The sequence below is a fragment of the Palaemon carinicauda genome, chromosome 18 (genome assembly GCF_036898095.1).
Source record: "Palaemon carinicauda isolate YSFRI2023 chromosome 18, ASM3689809v2, whole genome shotgun sequence".
Lineage (NCBI taxonomy): Eukaryota > Metazoa > Arthropoda > Malacostraca > Decapoda > Palaemonidae > Palaemon > Palaemon carinicauda.
The window spans coordinates 87129145-87149144 of record NC_090742.1 but is presented as its reverse complement, the minus strand read 5'-3'; the positions used below and the strand labels follow the sequence as shown (position 1 = coordinate 87149144).

At 39.2% G+C, this 20000-nt stretch overlaps 1 protein-coding gene across 4 annotated transcripts in view; it reads right to left on the bottom strand.

The window, feature by feature from the left end:
• Positions 1–20000, bottom strand: part of LOC137657926 (LIM domain kinase 1-like) — a 431530-nt gene that overhangs the window by 26563 nt on the left and 384967 nt on the right. For all 4 annotated transcript variants that reach the window (XM_068392621.1, XM_068392622.1, XM_068392619.1 and 1 more), the window contains one exon: positions 4172–4278. In XM_068392621.1, the coding sequence (XP_068248722.1) occupies positions 4172–4278 (107 nt within the window). The remainder of the gene's footprint in view (positions 1–4171; positions 4279–20000) is intronic.

The window sequence follows — 20000 nt, the reverse complement described above, 5'->3', positions numbered from 1 at the left end:
TGGAACAACTATACTCAGCTTCGAGCTTTTGCTCAGAGAGTTTATGCCTCAACTGAAAAGGAATAAAATTTAACCATAAAAGAAACTCTTTCTGATACAACGCACTCTTTGGTGTAGATGCAACCGTTCCTCCTTTACTTAAACCAGAAGGCTCAGTCACTAACTGTCCAAAGGAAAAGGAAACCCTTTTGGCTGATGTTTTTGACAGTAAACAGAGTAATGAAAAACTTGAACTTCCTCATTCCTGTTTTCCTGAGGCTAAACTAACTAGTTTAGCTTTTTGATCTCATGAGATTGAAGCTCTGATGATGGACTTTGATGCTTATGGAGGTGTAGACCCGAATGGTATTTTTCCTTTGTTTTTTTATAAAGACAGCAGATTTCTTAGCTCCAAAATTATCTGTTATTTTACGCAAGTTAGCAAGAAGAGGGGCTTTTAGCACTTGTTGGAGAATTGGTAATGTTACTCCTCTATGTAAATGTGTTTGTGGTAGCTCAAGTCTCACTGATTACTGCCCAATTTCCATAACTCCCATATTATCTAAAGTTTTTGAACGTCTTCTGGCAAAACGTCTTAATAGGTTTGCTGGAGGTAATCATCTACTCCCTAGTTTGCAATTTGGTTTTCGTAAAGGCCTTGGAGCATGTGATGCCCTTCTTACAATCTCCAATGCTGTACATAAACCCCTTGATTGTGGCCAGGAAGTTCGTATGATTGACCTTGATTTTAGTGCTGCCTTTGACCGTGTTAATCATGAGGCCCTTGTTTTCAAACTTAGACAGTTGGGAGTGGGTGGGTCGTTTCTTAGTATTATTATTGATTTTGTAAGTAATAGATCTCAAAGAGTTGTTGTTGAATAGGAATGTGATATCCGGTGTTCCACAGGGTAGTGTTCTTGGCCCATTTCTTTTCATACTATATACACATGACATGTTGTTTGGCCTAGAAAACAAGCTTGATGCATATGCAGATGATGCTACTCTCTTTGCATCAATTCCATCCCCTGAATGTAGATCTGGGGTTGGTGAATCCCTAAATAGAGATTTAGCTCAAATTAGTGCATGGTGCAAATTATGGGGTATGAAGTTGAATCCTAACAAAACTCAAAGTATGATTGTAAGTAGGTCAAGGACGGTGGCTCCTCAACATCCGGATCTCAGTATTGATAATGTTTCTTTAAATTTGTATGACTCTCTTAAAATTCTAGGTGTGATTATCGACAGCAAATTTACTTTTGAGAAACACATTAGGTCTGTGTCTTCTTCAATTGCACAAAAAATTGGCTTAATGAGAAAGTCTTACAAGATTTTTGGTGATCAATCTATTCTGAAGAAGTGTTTTAATTCTTTCATTCTACCTTGTTTTGAGTATTGTTCTCCTGTCTGGTGTTCAGCTGGTGATTCTCATCTTAATTTCTTGGAGAGAAACTTTCGGTCTATTAAATTTCTTATTCCTGATCTAGATATTAATCTTTGGCACCGTCGTTAGTTCACTATGCATGTTGCATAAGATTTTTCATAACTCTAACCATCCTCTACATTCAGATCTTCCTGGACGATTCCATCCTGTTCGTAATACTAGGCAGGCAGTTAATTCTAATAGGCAGGCCTTTTCCATTATGAGGCTCAATACCACACAGTATTCTAAAAGTTTTATTCCAGCTGTTACCAAGTTATGGAATGATCTTCCTAATCGGGTAGTTGAATCAGTAGAACTTCAAAAGTTCAAAGTTGGAGCAAATGTTTTTATGTTGACCAGGCTGACATGAGTCTTTCTATGATTTATATGACATATCTGTTTTTGATGTTGTTAATAGTTTATATAGGACATATCTGTTTTGATGCTGTTACTGTTTTTTAGAAAGATATAGTTAATTTATTCTCATCATTTATTTATTTCCTTATTTCCTTTCCTCACTGGGCTATTTTTCCCTGCTGGAGCCCTTGGGCTTATAGAAACTTGCTTTTCCAACTAGGGTTGTAGCTTCGCTAGTAATAATAATAATAATAATAACCCTTTTACCCCCAAGGTATTTGGAACTTTCCAACCCTTAACCCCCAGGCGTTTTTCTTTTTCAAGCATGTTTTGCAATATTTCTCTTTTTAGATTTTCGTTATAGAGAGGTCAGGTTGGTCTCACTATTTTGGAATATGCCTGAAGTTTCTCATAAAGTTAGCAAAAATATGCAAAAAAAAATGCAAATAGCAGTTTTTTGTAAGGACATACCAGTACGTCCATGGGGGTTAAGGGATAAGTTTTGTGAACGTACCAGTACATCCATTGGGGGTAAAAGGGTTAAGGAATTCAGCAACCCCGGTTCTACACTAAGATGGAATTGATTCAAAGAGAGTAGCATCATCTGCATATGCAATGAGCTTGTTTTCTAGGCCTAACCACATGTCATGTGTTCATAGTATGAAAAGTATTGGGGCAAGAACTCTACCTTGAGTAATACCAGATATCACATTCCTATACTCATTATGGTGCCCATCAACAATAACTCTTTACAATCTATTACTTAGAAATTCAATAATGATGCTAAGAAATGACTCAACCACTCCCAACTGTTTGCGTTTAAAAACAACGGCCTCCCGATTAACACAGTCAAAGGCAACCCAACAATCAAGGCCAATCATATGAACTTCCTGACCACAGTCAAGGGATTTCTGTGCAGTATTGGAGATTGTAAGAAAGGCATCACATGTTCCAAGGCTTTTACGAAAGCTAAATTGCAAACTAGGGAAGAGATGACTACCTTCAGCAACCCAATTCAGACATTTTGCCAAAAGACATTAAAAAACTATAGATATTATGAGATTTATAGAAATTAGCTGGCCTTGAGCTACTGCAAACACATTTACATTATGGAGTAACATTATCAATTTTCCAACAAGGGCTAAAAGAACCTTTCTTGCTAACTTGTGGAAAATAACAGATAACTTAGGACCTAAGAAATCTGCAGTCTTTATAAATAACAAAGGAAAAATACCATTTGGATCAACTGTGATTCTCAAACTATGGTCAGCGGTCCTCTGGGGGACCGCAAAGGCATCTTATGGGGAGCATGAAGGGTTCACCAAATCCTATTGTTACAGTATATCATCTGTACACATAGGCTATAATTAGGATTACTCTCACAATACGGTTTTTCATTTAATATATACTACCAAATGTTCTTTTGCTTGTGGAATATAGTCAAAATAAAAAAAATAAAACTATTCTTTACCACAATATGTATCTCTCATTTTTTCATGTGAGAATAAAATGGGGAAAGAAAAAAATAGGGAAGTTATATGAATGTAAAATGAACTTGGGAATCTTTTACAATTCCAGGATAGTTATCATGAACGACATATTGACTTAAGACAAATTAAAAGAAAAGTTTATTGATAATTACACACGAATACATGTGCACTATTTTTTCTAGGTCCCCCCAAAACGAGAGAGAGAGAGAGAGAGAGAGAGAGAGAGAGAGAGAGAGAGAGAGAGAGAGAGAGAGAGACTGTGTGTATAGCAATATTAAAATAAATATACGAAATAAGACTTGAATATTAAAACAAAAGTATATGCAACAAGTTTGAACTTCTTAATTTCACCGATTCAATCTCCAGATTAGAAAGATCATTCCATAATACTTCTAGAATACTGCGAAGTATTGAGCCAAATGTAAAAGCCTCTTAATCATTTTCATGGGTAAAATATTTTAGATATGGGTTTAGTGGCAGGTAGTTTCCAAGTGGTGGTGATAAACTGAGTGAATACTTGTTTGTTTTAATTTTACATTACTGTTTGATATTATCATTATTGGTGTTATTATTACTATACGTATTGGATAGTATACTGCTATTACGATATATCAACAATATACAGTATATAGTACAGTATGAGAGCTAAAATGGAAAGAGAAGAGGCTGCGGACCAAGAACCTTGGGGTGTGCACCTATCATAACAGAGAGGATGCCACAGGTGTCTATGAAAAGCTGGAAACAGTAATTAATATATTTTGAAGATCTCAATATGTATTAAAAGAAACTCTAAATTTACAAGTGTCAAAAATTGAGAGATGTATTAGCATTCTTTTCTGACCCTTGGACAAACAGCAAATAATATGCTAAAATATATAACACCAAACCTTAAACTAGTATAGATAATTACTGAACAATATCATACCATTAAAGTTATATATGTCAACAAGCAAGTTTGATGGAAGAGGAACACCAACAGTAAAATGCAGAGCCAAACTTTCAAGCCACACTTCAAGGATTTCAAAAGCTGGTCTGGAAAAAAAAAAATTAAATAGTTATTTTTACATAAGATAAAATATGGTACTGTAATCTTTATTTCTATCATTTAGACATACCTTCTTAAACCATATCCGAAGACCTGATTGATAACATGGAAAGCAGTCAGCTGTCTACTCATTACTTTAGTAAAGTTGGCTCTGTGCCAATGACCTAATTGAATCAATTTCATAAACATTAATAGGAATAAAAATTTTGATCTAAGTTTATTTATATCTAATTAAATACATGACAACTTTTTAATATGATTTACTTATACTATAATGAGTCAAATAAATTCATGAACATTATAAATCTTTAAACATTTTCTTACCCTGTAAGAAAAACTAAACCAAATAACGGATTTTGAGCAAAGCGAAAAATCTATTTTTGGGTGATATCGCCATGTCGTCCTGATGGAAGGTTCCTCTCGGCAGCTTTCTAAGGGATGTTTGGCTACAGCGATACTCCCAGAGAATTGACCACAGATCTCCAGAACTCTAACTCCTGGAGCGAGTATCCTTAATATAACTTTTAAGGATATCGCATAATATCAGGGGACATATTTCTTGATACGACACATAGCAATCTTTACCCCGAATAGAGTTTTCGCCTTGAGGGGGAAGAGTGGCGAGTTTGAAGGGGAGCCGTTATCAAGGTTACCCGGTGGATCCCATCCCCGTACTACTATGGCGTAACTATTCCTTGTTGCATTTAAGCATGAATAGCCACAGATAGAGTAGTTTCAGGTGGGATCTTTCGTTACAGTTGTATACTCCTTTCCGAAAGAAGGGAGGGTCCATCAGGACGACATGGCTATCTCACCCAAAAATAGATTTTTCGCTTTGCTCAAAATCCGTTTTTTGGGCTCAGCCATGTCGTCCTGATGGAAGTATACCAGAGAATTACTTGAAAGTACTATATCTGTGGATTTGTATAAGTGCCTTTACTTTGAATGAGTTCCTTATATGGTCTCATAGACATTTATATATGACATTACCGTTATTTGTCATATCCACTAAGCTTGGAACTAGCTTAGGGCTTCCTGCCCCCTGCAGGGAAAGTGTCAACTTCGACTATAAGGATTCAAAGTTTGTATCTCCATAAGGACGGACGTTAAATCTCAGAGATTACCTTTTATCCCTTGGAAATCTGTACTCTGAGATAGCAGCAATAAGACGCAAATACGTTTAGTATTTTACCTTGTAACTAGATTATCAATTGTAGTTACAATCAGGTATGAATCTGATCCGGCACTGAAAACACATCAGGGTCCATATTTTCTCATTTTGGGAAAATATGTAATTTCATTGAAATGATGCCACTCAATGGAGATGTGAAACCAAATCTGCCTGATTTGTACAGATTTTGGAAATGCCTGAACACCGTGACGCAACGTTCACTTGGCACTGGTGTTATCGGTCAGATATGCACCTACTATATGGAACAGTGTGTTAATCATCGTTGTGATTTGCACTTAAGGGTAAATGTACCCATGCACCTGATGCACTGGAAAGTCCCAAAGCAGTTCACTGTTCGTCGCAGGCTTAGACGACGGGTTTCTAAAACTACCCGCCGCCACCACAACATGTCTTATTTATGTACTTGCTTCGTATGGTACTGGATGAAGTTCCGTGAAGAAGCAATTTTCTTAGGATCATGAACTGCGGGTGAGCTGTCAGGATCCGCTCTGCGAATAAGTAGTTGAGCATTGCTCTCAGTTAATTTAGGGATAGATTTTGATCCTGAGGTTTCGCCTCGGAAGAGCTGTCCTTCCTTGAAGTCTGAAGTTCTATGAAGGTAGACCTTAAGACATTCTAATGGGCATAGGGAGACATCTTCCTTCAGTGGGAAGATTCTCCAAGGACCCCACCTTTTGGTGGGCAGCTCGGTTTTGGCGAGAAAGTAAGATCGGGGAAAGGATTCAGTTCTCCTGGTTAGGAACTGAATATGGCCTACATCCCTGATGGGACCAATATTTCACTAACTCTAGCCCCTGAGGCTATTGCGAACAGAAAATTTTGTTTCCGTGTTAGCTCTTCTAGAGAACAATCCTCATTGTTCAGGTTCGAAGCATAGTGCAAGACTTGACCAACGTCCATGTAATGGACTTTGGAGGGGTTGTCGGCTTGGGTCTAGTGCATGCTTTGGTACCTTAAAAGGGGTTTGCTTTAAGAGGTTCGTCTCAAAAGCATATAGAAGAGGTCTAGTCAGGGCCGACTTACACGTGGTTATCGTGGTGGAAGTCAGGCCTCATCCAAGTAGGTGAAAGAAGAAAGGGAGACAGAAACCTGTTGAAATTTCTGTTGGTCCCTTTGTTTACACGAGAGTTACCCCTTTCTTCCAAGACAATCACATTGTCTCCTGGTCGGACTTGCCTTGTACTCTATGATGAAGTCGGCCACATTCTTTGAGATCCCAACCTTTTGTTTGCTGTTAGGGCGAAAAAATCATGAGATGCAGGTCGTTGGTTCTCGAGGATGAAATGTAATAGCCGACTTCTGCACCAGTTTGGATAAAACTGGGTGCGGCAGAGGACTTTAAGCAGGAGAGTGATTGGTGGAAACATAAGTTCGATTCCATCCATTCCAGTCGAGAGACATGACGTCTATTGCTTCCGCTTAAGGTTCTCGTAAAGGGCTACATAACGAGGTAGTTTCTTGTTGTCGCTCGTTGTGAAGAGGTCGATCTGCAGTTCCGGGACTTTATCGAAAATAAAGGAGAATGAGTCTGCGTCTAGGGACCATTCTGTCTCTATCGGCTTTCGTCTGGATAGAGCATCCGCCGTCACATCGCGGAACCTTTGAAGGTGAACTGCTTGATAAATGCCCCCTTCTCTTCCTTGCCAGGCGGAAAATGGTTAACATCACGTAGTTGATGTGAGATGAACTCGAGCCTTGTCGATTAGACATATTACTATCACCTCGTTGTTGAGAGCCAATCTGATGTGGACTGTTCTGCGAGGGCATAGTCTCCTCAACGTCAGGAGGACTGTCATAGCCTCCAAGATGTTGATGCGTATCACCACCGATGTTTGTGGTGGTTGCAAGAAAATTGTCTGTGCTAGGCTCTTATTCGTTGACCACGGCCTTAATGGTGTGTGCAATTGGGTCGGTGTCAACATTGTTGATCTCTTCGAGCGTTTGATGCGTATCTTCTCCAGACTCCTGGTGCATCCTTTGGCTGTGCTTCTAGTATCGGGTCTGTCACTACTGCGATCCGGAGAAAGCCCAGTGCTCTTTCCTGTTGGCATTTTGAAATCCTCTTGTGTTGGATTAGTCTCTTGACAGATACTGCTATTTCTCTCCTCTTCTTTAATAGAATGGAGAGGTGGTGTGACTGCAAGTTCCCATGGATTACTAACCATTGAAACTTGTGAGCTGGAGAAAGGCGAGACTTCTAGCGATTGATCTTGAGACACAGGTGTTCCAGGAACTGGATCACCCTTCCGGCCGCTTGCAGACAAGTAGCCTTGGATGCTGCCCACATCCGCCAATCGATCAGTTATGCTACTACCTGTACTCCTTCGAAGCATAGGTGCTGGACGATTGTGTCCGTTAGCATTACGAATACCTTTGGGGCTACGTTCAGTCCAAAGGGCATGGCTGCGAAGAAAAATTTTGTCTTCTGTAGCCTGAATCCTAGGTAAGAGGACGGGGCGACCGAGTGGTAGGTGCCAGTAAGGAACTGCCAGGTCTATTGAGACTGTATTCGCCCCTTTTGTTAGAAGGGTCCTTGTGTGTTGCACTGTAAGCATCCGGAACTTGTTGTTCTTGATGAACTTGTTGAGTGAAGACAAGTCTAGAATGACTCTGGGTTTGTCCGAGTCTTTCTTGGGAAGGCAAAACAGCCTTCCTGAATTTAGATGGACTTCGCTTTCCTCATTACCTTCTTGATCAAGAGTTTTGAGGTATATTCTTCCAATAAGGGGGAAGTATTGGAAGAATTTTTGGAAAGGCGGATTTTGTTCCATTTCCAACTAAGTCCATTCGTAATATGGCTGTGGACTCAGGGATCGAAGGTCCAATGATCTTGAAAGTGTAAAGTCTACCTCCTACCTGGAACCTCTCATCGTTAGAGGTTCCTAAGGATATGTTTCCGTGACCAAGTCCTCCTCCACCCTTGGGGGATTTCCGGAGTATCCTCTTTTGGGGCCTTTACCTTTGTAGGACCGAAAAGTGGTCAAGTGCCTGTCAAAGCCTGGATTAAATACAGGTAACTGGCTACCAGCTGATGAAAGACCATCTGGAGGGTGGTTTACAGCTGGACTACCATTTGAGGCACCGTGGTCATGGTCACGGTCGGAAATTGTGCAGTTCTATTGATAATTTCCTCTTTGAGGACATGCCCCACTTTTGGAGAAGGTTCCTTCTCTCCGTGGTGGCTTTGGTAATGACTTCTTGGACCACTTCCTGTGGGAAAGGGTCTAGGCCCCAGATACATGATGAAATCAGATTTCTGGGGCATTATTAAAGCCCTGCACACATTTCTAAGCAGTTCTGCTGAGACAAGGCGGCGGTAAGACTATCTTTCATCTCCTGTTTCCTTCTCAAAGGATAGTTTGGCAACTTTGGAAGGTTCTCATTAAAATGTTAGCCTGCTATATCTCGATCCAACCTCGAGATGGAGAAGGTTAAATGTACCACTTTCCACTTCTCCTCGCAGGTGGGCGTAGCTAGAGATAATGGTTTATATTTCTCTAGGATTGGGCAGGGTTTTCCCTCTTCAATTGCTCTCATGACACAGTCTAGGGCTTTCCCCGAAAGGGGGAGGGTTAAGGAGGAAGGAGCAATGAAGGTTGGATGCTTCTTGCTTAATGCTGAGATTTTGGAGTTAGTATATCCGGCCCCTTTCCGGGTCTTGGTAAGGATGGCTTGAGCCTTGTCATGTTCAAGGACAATGACTTCCCTCGGTATAGTCTCCTCACGGGATGTAGGTTAATCTTGCAGTCTCACATAGTAATCTGGGTACGCTGAAAGCTGGGCCAGAGTTTAAGCTCTTCAAGGGGATTAGACCCCAACTTCTAGGAGATATAAAGCTTCCCATTCAACATGGGCATGTGTTCCATCTACCTCCAGGGGTTGGTTCGGAGCAGTGAGCGAGGTCAGATATTTTAAGGGGCTTAGCAGAGCCCTTGGAAGTGCCAGGGCGTTTCCTTCCCTTTACCTCTCTCTTCACCTCTTTGAGATCTTGCTTAATCTCCTCTCATTCCTTCCGGAGCAGTGTCAGCGTCTGCTGGATCGATTCTAGGAGTGTTTAGCTCCTGCCGACCTGTCTAGCCAGTTGGGGCTGAAGAGGTTGAGGGCATAAGTTGATATGCCGTCACAGTGAGCTGAGGGACCTCAGTCACCGTCAAAACGGATCCTTCTTCCTCCGTGGGTGGTTGAACCACTCCTTATTTAGGGCCTTCTAGCAGTAGGTCCTGTCCGGTGTCAGTGGACACCTCTGACATCCTATCTTGGTGGATGTCTAAGCTTTGCAGTGTCTGTTGATGTCCATGTCCACTGTCCATTGGATAGAGGGATGCTGGACTTGTGCCTGAGGCACAAACGTATTCGATTGAGCCTTAGGGAACAGTAGGCACTACAAAGATTTGTTAGGTATGTAAGGTCCCTGAAAGTTCTTCTGGAAGCCTCATACTCACCTTTGGTGGGTTTCCCTTGCTTTATCCCTTGACTCCGTAGTGTCAAGGATATCTTTTACAAAGCCGTCGGTCAGCAAGGTCAGGCGATTGGAGCGACCCTTCGGGTCCCAGAACCTCAGGGATCCAGATACGATGCAGCAGGGGTATAAAACCTGTACATTGTATGCCTACAAAAGTCCTTACTCTTGTTGTTGCAAATACCATTGTACACTTCACCACTGGCTCCTCCTGTAAGGGAGAAAAAAGGGTGAATGAGTACTAGATGTTTATATCATTGATATATGTTTAAAATACGGGTCCCAGTACCTTAGGGATCCGGGTACAATGCAGCAGGGGGCATGAAACCTGCACATCTTGTGGCCACTAAAGTCCCTACTTTTGTGGTTGCAGAACAGGGCTGCACACTTCACCTTAGCTTCCTCCTGTAAGGAAAGAAAGAGTGAAATGAGTATAGGGTAATTTATTTCACTGATAAATATAGACATGCATAAATAGTATGCTTTACTATTATTTATCAAAGATTAGGATAGTAAGCTGGAAAAGAAGTATTAAAGACATATCTGTGTTTCCCCTCCAGGCAATTGCTGTGACCTACAATATTAATATTTTTATTTTCCTTATCAGGGAAATTACAGAGTGGAATAACTCCCGTACGTAGAGCCGTAGTCAGTGAATACTAACACTAACTCCACCACTTGTAAAATATTAATACTGATAGATAATCATTGGTGTTCCGATGATCTAGGATTCCTCAGAATGTTGAAGGATTACTTCACCTCAACATTTTTTAAAAAGGTCTCAGCAATGGACTGTGAAAGGATACACAGAGTATGTTGGAAAATCATACTACTGTATGTTATATACAGTAGTTTTCTAAATGCTGTATTTACTATACTGCAGGAATACTAACTACTGTATAATCTTATACTGTAGTTCTGCCGGTATACTGCCAGGCTAAGCTAGTACCTGGCGGCACTAGCCGACAGAGAGAGAAAAAGAATGGAGAGAAGGACTACCGTATTATCATAGTTTAGTACTGTACAATCATTAGGGTTGTAAGGACTACTGCCTTCTTTCCAGAATGAGGGTTCAAATGGAAGGTGAGAGAATGTATTAATTCTAGCTTCCATCCAGCCACAATTTCTGTTGCCAGCTGTACTGCCGGTTACAGGGTTTGTGGATAGGAGTCCAAGAGAGAACTGAAGAATACTCAAAAGTATAATGGGTTTCCCAACAGCAGCCGTCAGGGCCAGCTCAACCTTTCCCGGAGCTTAGATTCCGTTAGGGAGATGGTCGAAGCGGCAGCCTAACCACCTTTGTAGGAGCCCGGCTGGTAACCCAGTCAGCCCGGCAAGCGGGGTGATTGTAGAATACCGGCCACAGGAATCGTGATGGCCTAGAGGACAGAAGGGGAAGGGAAAGGGGCTTATATTTTACAGAGAAAGGTGGCGGCAGGTATGCCTCCTACTTTCGGCTGTAAGTCAAGGAAACATGGTTTCCTATACCAGCGCCGTCTTGGCCGGCAGAGGAATAACGATTCCCCAGCCTGAGACATTGCCGGATATAAGACATGTCTTCTAGTCTACAAGGGAGAAAGGTGGCGGCAATTATACCACCCACTTTCGGTTGTGGACTAGTGAAGCCGAACTTCTTACGCTGGCTACGATGTAACCGGCAGGGGAATGACTATTCTTCTATCGGTAACGTTGTCGGCAACAAGATGGAATACCCTGAGTTACTGTCGTATTTCCAAGCCGGGATACTCACCGGCAAAGAAGATCGACAGATAACACTATCCAAGTCAAGCCGAAGTACACTACTCGATGGCGATGACAGGAGATAGGGTTGTCGCCGGGGCTGGCGGCACTCAGGGAGAAGGAAGGAAGCCGAACTTCCTATGCCGGCAACAGTGTAACCGGCAAGGGAATGACTATTCCCCTATCGGTACCGTTGCCGGCAACAAGACATAATACCCTGAGTTACTGTCTTATTTCAAAGCTGGGATACTCGCCGACAAAGAAGATCGACAGAAAACACTATCCAAGTCAAGTAGGAGTACACTACTCGATGGCGATGACAGAAGGTAGGGTTGTTGCCGGGCCTGGCGGCACTCAGGGGGAAGGAAGGGTTTAACCTCATTTCTCTAAAAGAGAAGCGTATCGAATAATACTAATAATTCTAGGAAATATTTATCTCCGACTGAATCAATAAAACGATATGTGAGGTTAAACGGGGAATAACGTTACTAAAGTAAACTAAAACGAGTTAGGTTAACCTAACCCGAGTCGGGCTCTCAGCTACGCTAATACCACCGAGGTCCTATCTTCAACGATAAAAACGTTATATAGGAAGAGGAAATATTACATGTGTAAAGCTAATCTTCACTAGTATAATTTTGCCTAAATAGCTAGAACTATTTTATAGCTAAATACCGGGAACGTCATACTACTAACTAAATAAAGCATTTATTGCGTATGACAGTGGTCTTAAATGGCTGCCTCCGGGGATGGCGGTGCTCCGCTTAACACATAAATTGTTAATTTTACCGTGAGAAGGGAGCCAAATATTATACACAGGAAAGATTAAATACTCAATTTCCCAGAGGATGAAGATGTTGGAAATTGCATGGTAATATTCCTTAAAACCAGTAACAACACCGAGAGCAAGTGGGAGAAACACCGTGCTTAAATGGCTACTTTTAAAGGAATGGTTACGCCATAGTAGTACGGGGAGGGGATCCACCGGGTAACCTTGATAACGGCTCCCCTTCAAACTCGCCACTCTTCCCCCTCAAGACGAAAACTCTATTCGGGGTGAAGATTGCTATGTGTCGTATCAAGATATACGTCCCCTGATATTATGCGATATCCTTAAAAGTTATATTAAGGATACTAGTGCCACGAGTTAGAATTCTGGAGACCTGTGGTCAATTGTCTGGGAGTATCACTAGCCAAATATCCCTTAGAAAGCTGCCTAAAGGAACCTTCCATCAGGACAACATGGCTGAGCCCAAAAATGTAATAAAAACACTAAAATAGGGGGCCATTTAATGTTATATGTTTCAAGGGGGTAGTAGATGAAAAATAAACTGTTGAGTAACCTGCTACTAGTTAAGATTCAATAACAAAATTAATCTTTTCATTACTTATAATTAGCCTACATTTGTTATTAATGATTGTCTGGCTACTGTGATTTTTCTGAAAAAAAAAAAAGATGGGTCATCACCGCACATGCGCATATAGATTCAGGTCTCCAACAGTGATCAACTAGTAATAGAGATGCCTGAACCATAACCTGCAAGAAAATCAAGGTTGGGAAGAGGGAATATTCATAAGTATTGGGTTTGTATGGAATAATCAAATTTATTTTTAAGGTCTTCTATTGTTCGGTACAGTGATCCCTCGCTACTTCGCGGTTCGACTATCGCGGATTCACCACTTCGCGGATTTTTTTCATAACGCATGTACAGTATATACATATATCGTGAATTTTCCGGAAATTCGAAAATACCGCGATGTGACCAATGGTGCGAGATTGGAGAAAGTAAGGAAAATTGAATCATGATAGATTTTCAATATAAATGAAACTTTGAGGAGCAACAAAGATATCATTTGTTAGAGAGATAGAGAGAGGTAAGGAATGGGAAGTAGTGAAAAGTAGCCCACAGAGAGAGAGAGAGAGAGAGAGAGAGAGAGAGAGAGAGAGAGAGAGAGAGAGAGAGAGAGAGAGAGAGAGAGAGAGAGTGTGTGTGTGCGCGTGTTGTTTTAAATGCAATAAACAAATAAATTTGATAGGTTATAACACATTGGTGCTTATGTAATATCAACTGTATAGACGGTTTGAATAAGTTAAGAAATGGTATAAACGATACTTTGTTAGTGTATTCGTACGCTCTCAAGAGCGGCAGCTAGACGTCAGCTGATCTGATCACAGCCAAAAGTAAAACAAAAAGAAGTCAACAATACACGATTTTTAAAACACACCCGAAATTTAAAAACAAAAGTACTGTACACGCTTTCTTAATGTGCTATTAACTATTTAAAGAGTAGCAATTTTCTAGAATAAAATGATGTTTCCCAAAAAATAGTGGTTTGCTGATGAAATCGGATGCCGTATTTTTAGCAACGATTTAAATGGATGTAAACTCGGCATAATTTTTTAGTTTCGTATTTAATTGACACTAAGAAAACTAATTTTAGTTTCTTCATCTATATGTAAGTATTGTATAACACGAAGAGAGAGAGAGAGAGAGAGAGAGAGAGAGAGAGAGAGAAGAGAGAGAGAGAGATGAATCAGCTGTTGTAATCGAATGCCGTGTTTTTGTTTCGTGAGAATTTCATCGCCACGAGTAACAACAACATACTGTACTGAACTTTACAGTATTATACAGACTACTGTAATATGATAAAATAAAATATTTGTAATAACCTATTTTCTATGAAATGGGGCTATTTTTTTGTTTAAAATTTACATTTACGTACGTAAAACAACTCTCTCTCTCTCTCTCTCTCTCTCTCTCTCTCTCTCTCTCTCTCTCTCTCTCTCTCTCTCTCTCTCTCTCGTAAATTGTTTTCCTGCTTTGCTACGTATGGTAAATAATATTTGTAATAAAATATTTTCTAAAAGCTTTTACTGTAATATCATTATTTATCACTTTCATCATGCGCGTTAAATGCCTTCGTTTGTTTATTACGATCGAAGATGGAGCGTACTTTATGACGGCGGCGTCATAAAGAAAAACATTTCATTTGGAAGTCCTAAGAAAAATTAAGTAAAACATTGGTAATAACAAAATCAACATACTGTATAATCAATATAATCGATGCAAAAACTAACCTATACACAGATGTGTACACTAAATGCGTTTGTTTCTTCATTATGATCAGAGATAATCGTAAACAAAACATTGGTTGCCATTTTTTACCGTGCTTTTTGGCGTGTTTAGGAAACGCATGATATAAAATCGCCTTTAATATTTGTGCCTGTTTTAGTTTAGGGTACTGTAGTACATGCATTAAGTGTTCTGTACATTAGAGGGTAGTTTGTTAACAGTACTACGTACAAGGGAAGGTTTTAAAAGTCTGAATATACATGTTAAATAAATACGTACATATGGTGTCACTACTTTGCGGATTTTCACCTATTGCGGTCGGGTCTGGAACCTATCTACCGCGATAAACGAGGGATCACTGTATTGGATTACGTTGCAAAGACTGTAATTATTTAGCCTAACAGACTGCAAGCCTTGTAAGGCACTCAACATCCTTTGAGTTGCACCCAAAATTACATCAACCTTATGGTTTTCAGATGAAGCAATTATTAAACAAGCTTGATATAATTAGAAGTAAGGTGCTTCCATTTAAGATATTATCAAGCCTCCGTAGAAATTACCAAGAGGTCTGCAAGAAAAACTTGTAAAATCCTCTGTATATTAAGGCTTACATCAATTGGTAGGAGTCAAAGCGAAGTAAAGAAAAAAGTTTTTTTCAAGATTGACATCTTGAAAACGTCTTAATCAGTACAGTCAGCATTATTAGAGAAACTGAGCCTCTGGGATATCCATGTCTATGAAAAGATGTCATCACGGGTCAACACCTGCTACATTTCCTATGCTATTTGGTCCTTAGCCATGGATTCCGCACAATATGGCCGAACTTCAAAAGAAAAATGAAAATTACCCTAAAAAATAGCTGCCTTAGTGTTCTGGCATTTTTGGCAACTTTTTTCTTGGAAGTAATTTTAGCCTAAAAGCATTGTAAACTTTATAGATGCTATCTGTGCACAGATTTGGCAGTAATTTTAGCTTTTTGGATGCATTGTAAACCTTTTGTTTTTGCGACAAAGCTATTAGTATACTTACAATAAGACCAATTCACAATTTAGGTGGGAAAGATCAAGCTGTTCAAACTTCAGATTGGTTGCAAGGGACCTGGCATGATCCACTAAGAAAACTTTTGGACTATAATAAGTATCACAGCTTTTACACTTCAGACATGTAAAGAGAGCTATGCAAGGAAGAGAACAAGTGAAGTAGTCCTTAAAATCTAAGTTACAAAGTCTAATTACAGTTTCAGGCCAGAGAAGAAATGTTGTGGCAGAGCCTTGTATACACTTCCCACTACATCTCCAGAAATGGCACTGATAAGGCAAGCAATCAATCATAAGTACGATGAACTGGAAAATTCCTGAGGGTTTTACAGCAAGTGATTATCAATTTAAACAAAATTATGGAAAAATTAGAATGAATGATCATGAGAGGTCTGGAACCTTACTTGAAATATAAATAATCTATTAGAACTAACACAGGATAAAAATCCGATCGTCTAATCACCTTGTAACAAACCCATAAGAAAAATATTACAGTAAAAACTCAATTTAAATTCCATCCTACCAGCAATAAACCTGGTTAACAGAACTACAAACTAAATCTTACAGCAGTTTGAGGAGAAAAAAAAAATCTTATTTTAGGAACAAAAAACATAGCTGTTTGTCTCCCTTGTGAGTCAGTGCAATAAGAAAAACTGCTCCTGCTTCACAAAATATCCTTTGGACTAGAAAGAAGTTACTCCTGGTTTCTAAGAAATCCCAAAGAAACATATTGATAGTTTAAAGGTTTAAAGTTACTCATCAATGGCAGAGGCAAGGGACAGTGACAGTGCCCTAGTGACTGACCATATATACATATGACCAGCGACCAAGACCTCTCTCCACCCACGGTAGGACCAGGGAGGGCTAGGTAATGGCTGCTGATGACTCAGCAGGTAGACCAATAGGCTCCCCTAAAACACCCTTCACTTAGCTCACAAGGAAGGTGATGTTGTAAACATTACAAGAAACTAGCAAGCTTGAGCAAATCTCAAACCCCAGTCCAGCAGAATGCTAGGCAGGGAGATTTCCAGCTACCACAACCCTGGTAACGGATAAGCACTCTTTGTACTAGGAATAGACAAGAGTTCGCTGAGCAATGGCTATTCTTAACTGATAAAACTATCTCGTCTAAAAGCTTGCTGCAGAAATCCCAAAGAAGGCATGCAGCTAACTCATCAACCTTTAAGTTTCTAACCCAAAAACCTCCCCAGGTGCTACTCACGAGAACTAGTCAGACTCAAGGTGTTCTTCAAATGAGAATAGGCCGACTTTTGGGTGAAGGGGAAAATTCTTATATAAAGTGTGCTAACTGTGGAGTAATGTTATAACTTGCAGACATCTAAAATATTTTGACGAATACAGAACATATTAAAACTTTCTAGAAAAAGGTAAAAGGGTAAATGGAATGTATGACTTAGAAATTTTATATGCTACCTGTAAAGAAAGTAGCTTTCATGAGACTATCATATAAATTCTTGTCAAAGTGAGAATTTCAAGAATAATAATGGATCTCCAAGAGTGTTAGTTTCAGGGGATTCTCCTACTTAATGAGCTTCCTCATCAGATCTAACATCAAATCCTGAAAGTGGCAACCGACCTTGTTCTTCAAGTTAACCCTGGATAGGTACGGTGGGTCGTTCGCGACCCCGAGCGTAAAAAAAAAACAGGTTTTTCTCACGTGACTCACCCCCGTGACTGAATTTGTGGGTGATCGACCTGCAGGAGGTGTCTCCCCTACACGCTCTAGTAGTGTCCAGATGTGCATTGCTGTAGCTGTACTCCTTCCCCGATTTCTGAGACGCCTCGGGGTCGAGCGCGACCGAGTTTACCCTTCTAAGGTAGTTTGCATAATTATCAAAGTTATTACGTATTATGAAATTGTCGTAGAATGGTGCAACTTGTATAGGTTATCAGTTGTGGAAAGTCTTGGTGGATTGTTTGGCTACCATGTGCATGATTTTTTTTTTAGTTAAAATGTCGTTCATCACCACGAGGACCATTTTACCGCGAGTGCCCCTTTTTCATTTTTTTTCATTTTTTTGCCAAGTCATTTTTCCGTAAGATATTGCCAAATAGTGTCGTAAAACTTTTGCTTTTTTAGTGTTGGAAAGTGTGTCTAGATGATCTGGCTACCCATGCGTGACTTTGTTTTTGTCAGATACGACGTAGTTATTGGTATATTGGGTATTTAACTGCGGTTACCAATTTCTGTTTTTTTTCAATATTTGTAAAAATTACTACGTAGTAAGGAATTGCCGTATATTATTCATTTTTTTTTCATGTTTATGTGTTAGAAAGTGTGCCTTGATGGTTGGGCTAACACGTGCATGTCTTTTTTTTTTTATCTGAGATGCCGTATATTAGAATGTCGGGCATTTTACCGCGAGTGCCCCTTTTTCATTTTTTTTCATTTTTTTGCCAAGTCATTTTTCCGTAAGATATTGCCAAATAGTGTTGTAAAACTTTTGCTTTTTTAGTGTTGGAAAGTGTGTCTAGATGATCTGGCTACCCATGCGTGATTTTGTTTTTGTCAGATACGACGTAGTTATTGGTATATTGGGTATTTAACTGCGGTTGCCAATTTCTGTTTTTTTTCAATATTTGTAAAAATTTACTACGTAGTAAGGAATTGCCGTATATTATTGAATTTTTTTTCATGTTTGTGTGTTAGAAAGTGTGCCTTGATGGTTGGGCTAACACGTGCATGTCTTTTTTTTTATCTAAGATGCCATATATTAGAATGTTGGGCATTTTTCCGCGAGTGCCCCTTTTTATTTGTTTTGCATTTTTTTGCTTAGTCATGTTACCGTAAGGAATTGGCAAGTAGTGTCGCAAAACTTATATTTTTATAGTGTTGGAAAGTGTTTCTAGATGATCTGGCTACCCATGCCTATTTTTTTTTAGCCAGATATGGCGTATATATAAGTATGTGTTCGATTTTCCTGTGATTGCCATTTTTTCGTTTTTTCCCATTTCTTTCAAAATTACTACGTACTAAGGAACTATCACAGAGTAATGATTCATTTATATGTTTATTTGTCGGAAAACGTGCCTTGATGGTTTGCCTAGCACGTGGCTGAAATTTTTTTTTTTTTGAAATGCCGTATATTAGAATGGCCATTTTTCCACGAGTGCCCCTTTTTATTTGTTTTGCATTTTTTTGCTTAGTCATGTTACCGTAAGGAATTGGCAAGTAGTGTCGCAAAACTTATATTTTTATAGTGTTGGAAAGTGTTTCTAGATGATCTGGCTACCCATGCCTATCTTTTTTTTAGCCAGATATGGCGTATATATAGGTATGTGTTCGATTTTCCGGAGATTGCCATTTTTTCGTTTTTTCCCAATTCTTTCAAAATTACTACGTACTAAGGAACTATCACAGAGTAATGATTCCTCTAGATGTTTATTTGTCGGAAAATTTTGTTTAATTCTTTTTTGATTGAATATCATCAAATTTTTTTAGCTAAAATATTATATTGTTTTACATTTTTTTTTTTTCGATTTTATTTCCCTTCAAAAAAAAATTTTTGGGTCAGAATTTTAATTTTATAGTCGTAAAATAATCGACAATTATCCAGCAACCCACCATACAATTTTTATGCATATCCAATAATAATTAGATTAGTAAATAACACCTTGAAATTGACATACCCTTCCTACATTTCAAGTGGCAGATTAGGGAGTCCGAGTCAGTGTGGTTGGCGGCCATTTTGTGGACATATCCGAAGCGTAAGTTGCCCTATCTATATATATTCTTGTTCCCTATAGAATTTGTGATATTTTGGTATATTTTTACCTGCATAAATATCATATTATATATTAAATATATGTATTTTTTTACGAAATTTCTAAGTACTCAAAAAATTACCTTTAGATATGGCCCCTGATATAAATGTAATTTACAAAATAATGAAGATTTTTTTACATATTTCTATTTTAGGATAACATATGTTTATTCCCTAAAAAAATTAGCCACTTCCTATTTCATTTGGGTACCCAAAAAAATTCATGAAATTTGGACAAATTTTTTTGGCCAAAAAAAGTTACCCTTTTTTTCTCATTTCAGATCTTCACCTCCATGGGTCTGACTTCATCCAAAATACATCAAGATGTGTCCTAAACATTCAAGAATCAATTCCTAAAAGGATTTGTGTATATATGTATAAACTTTTTTTTTATGAATTTTTATTTCAGGTCTTTTTTTTTC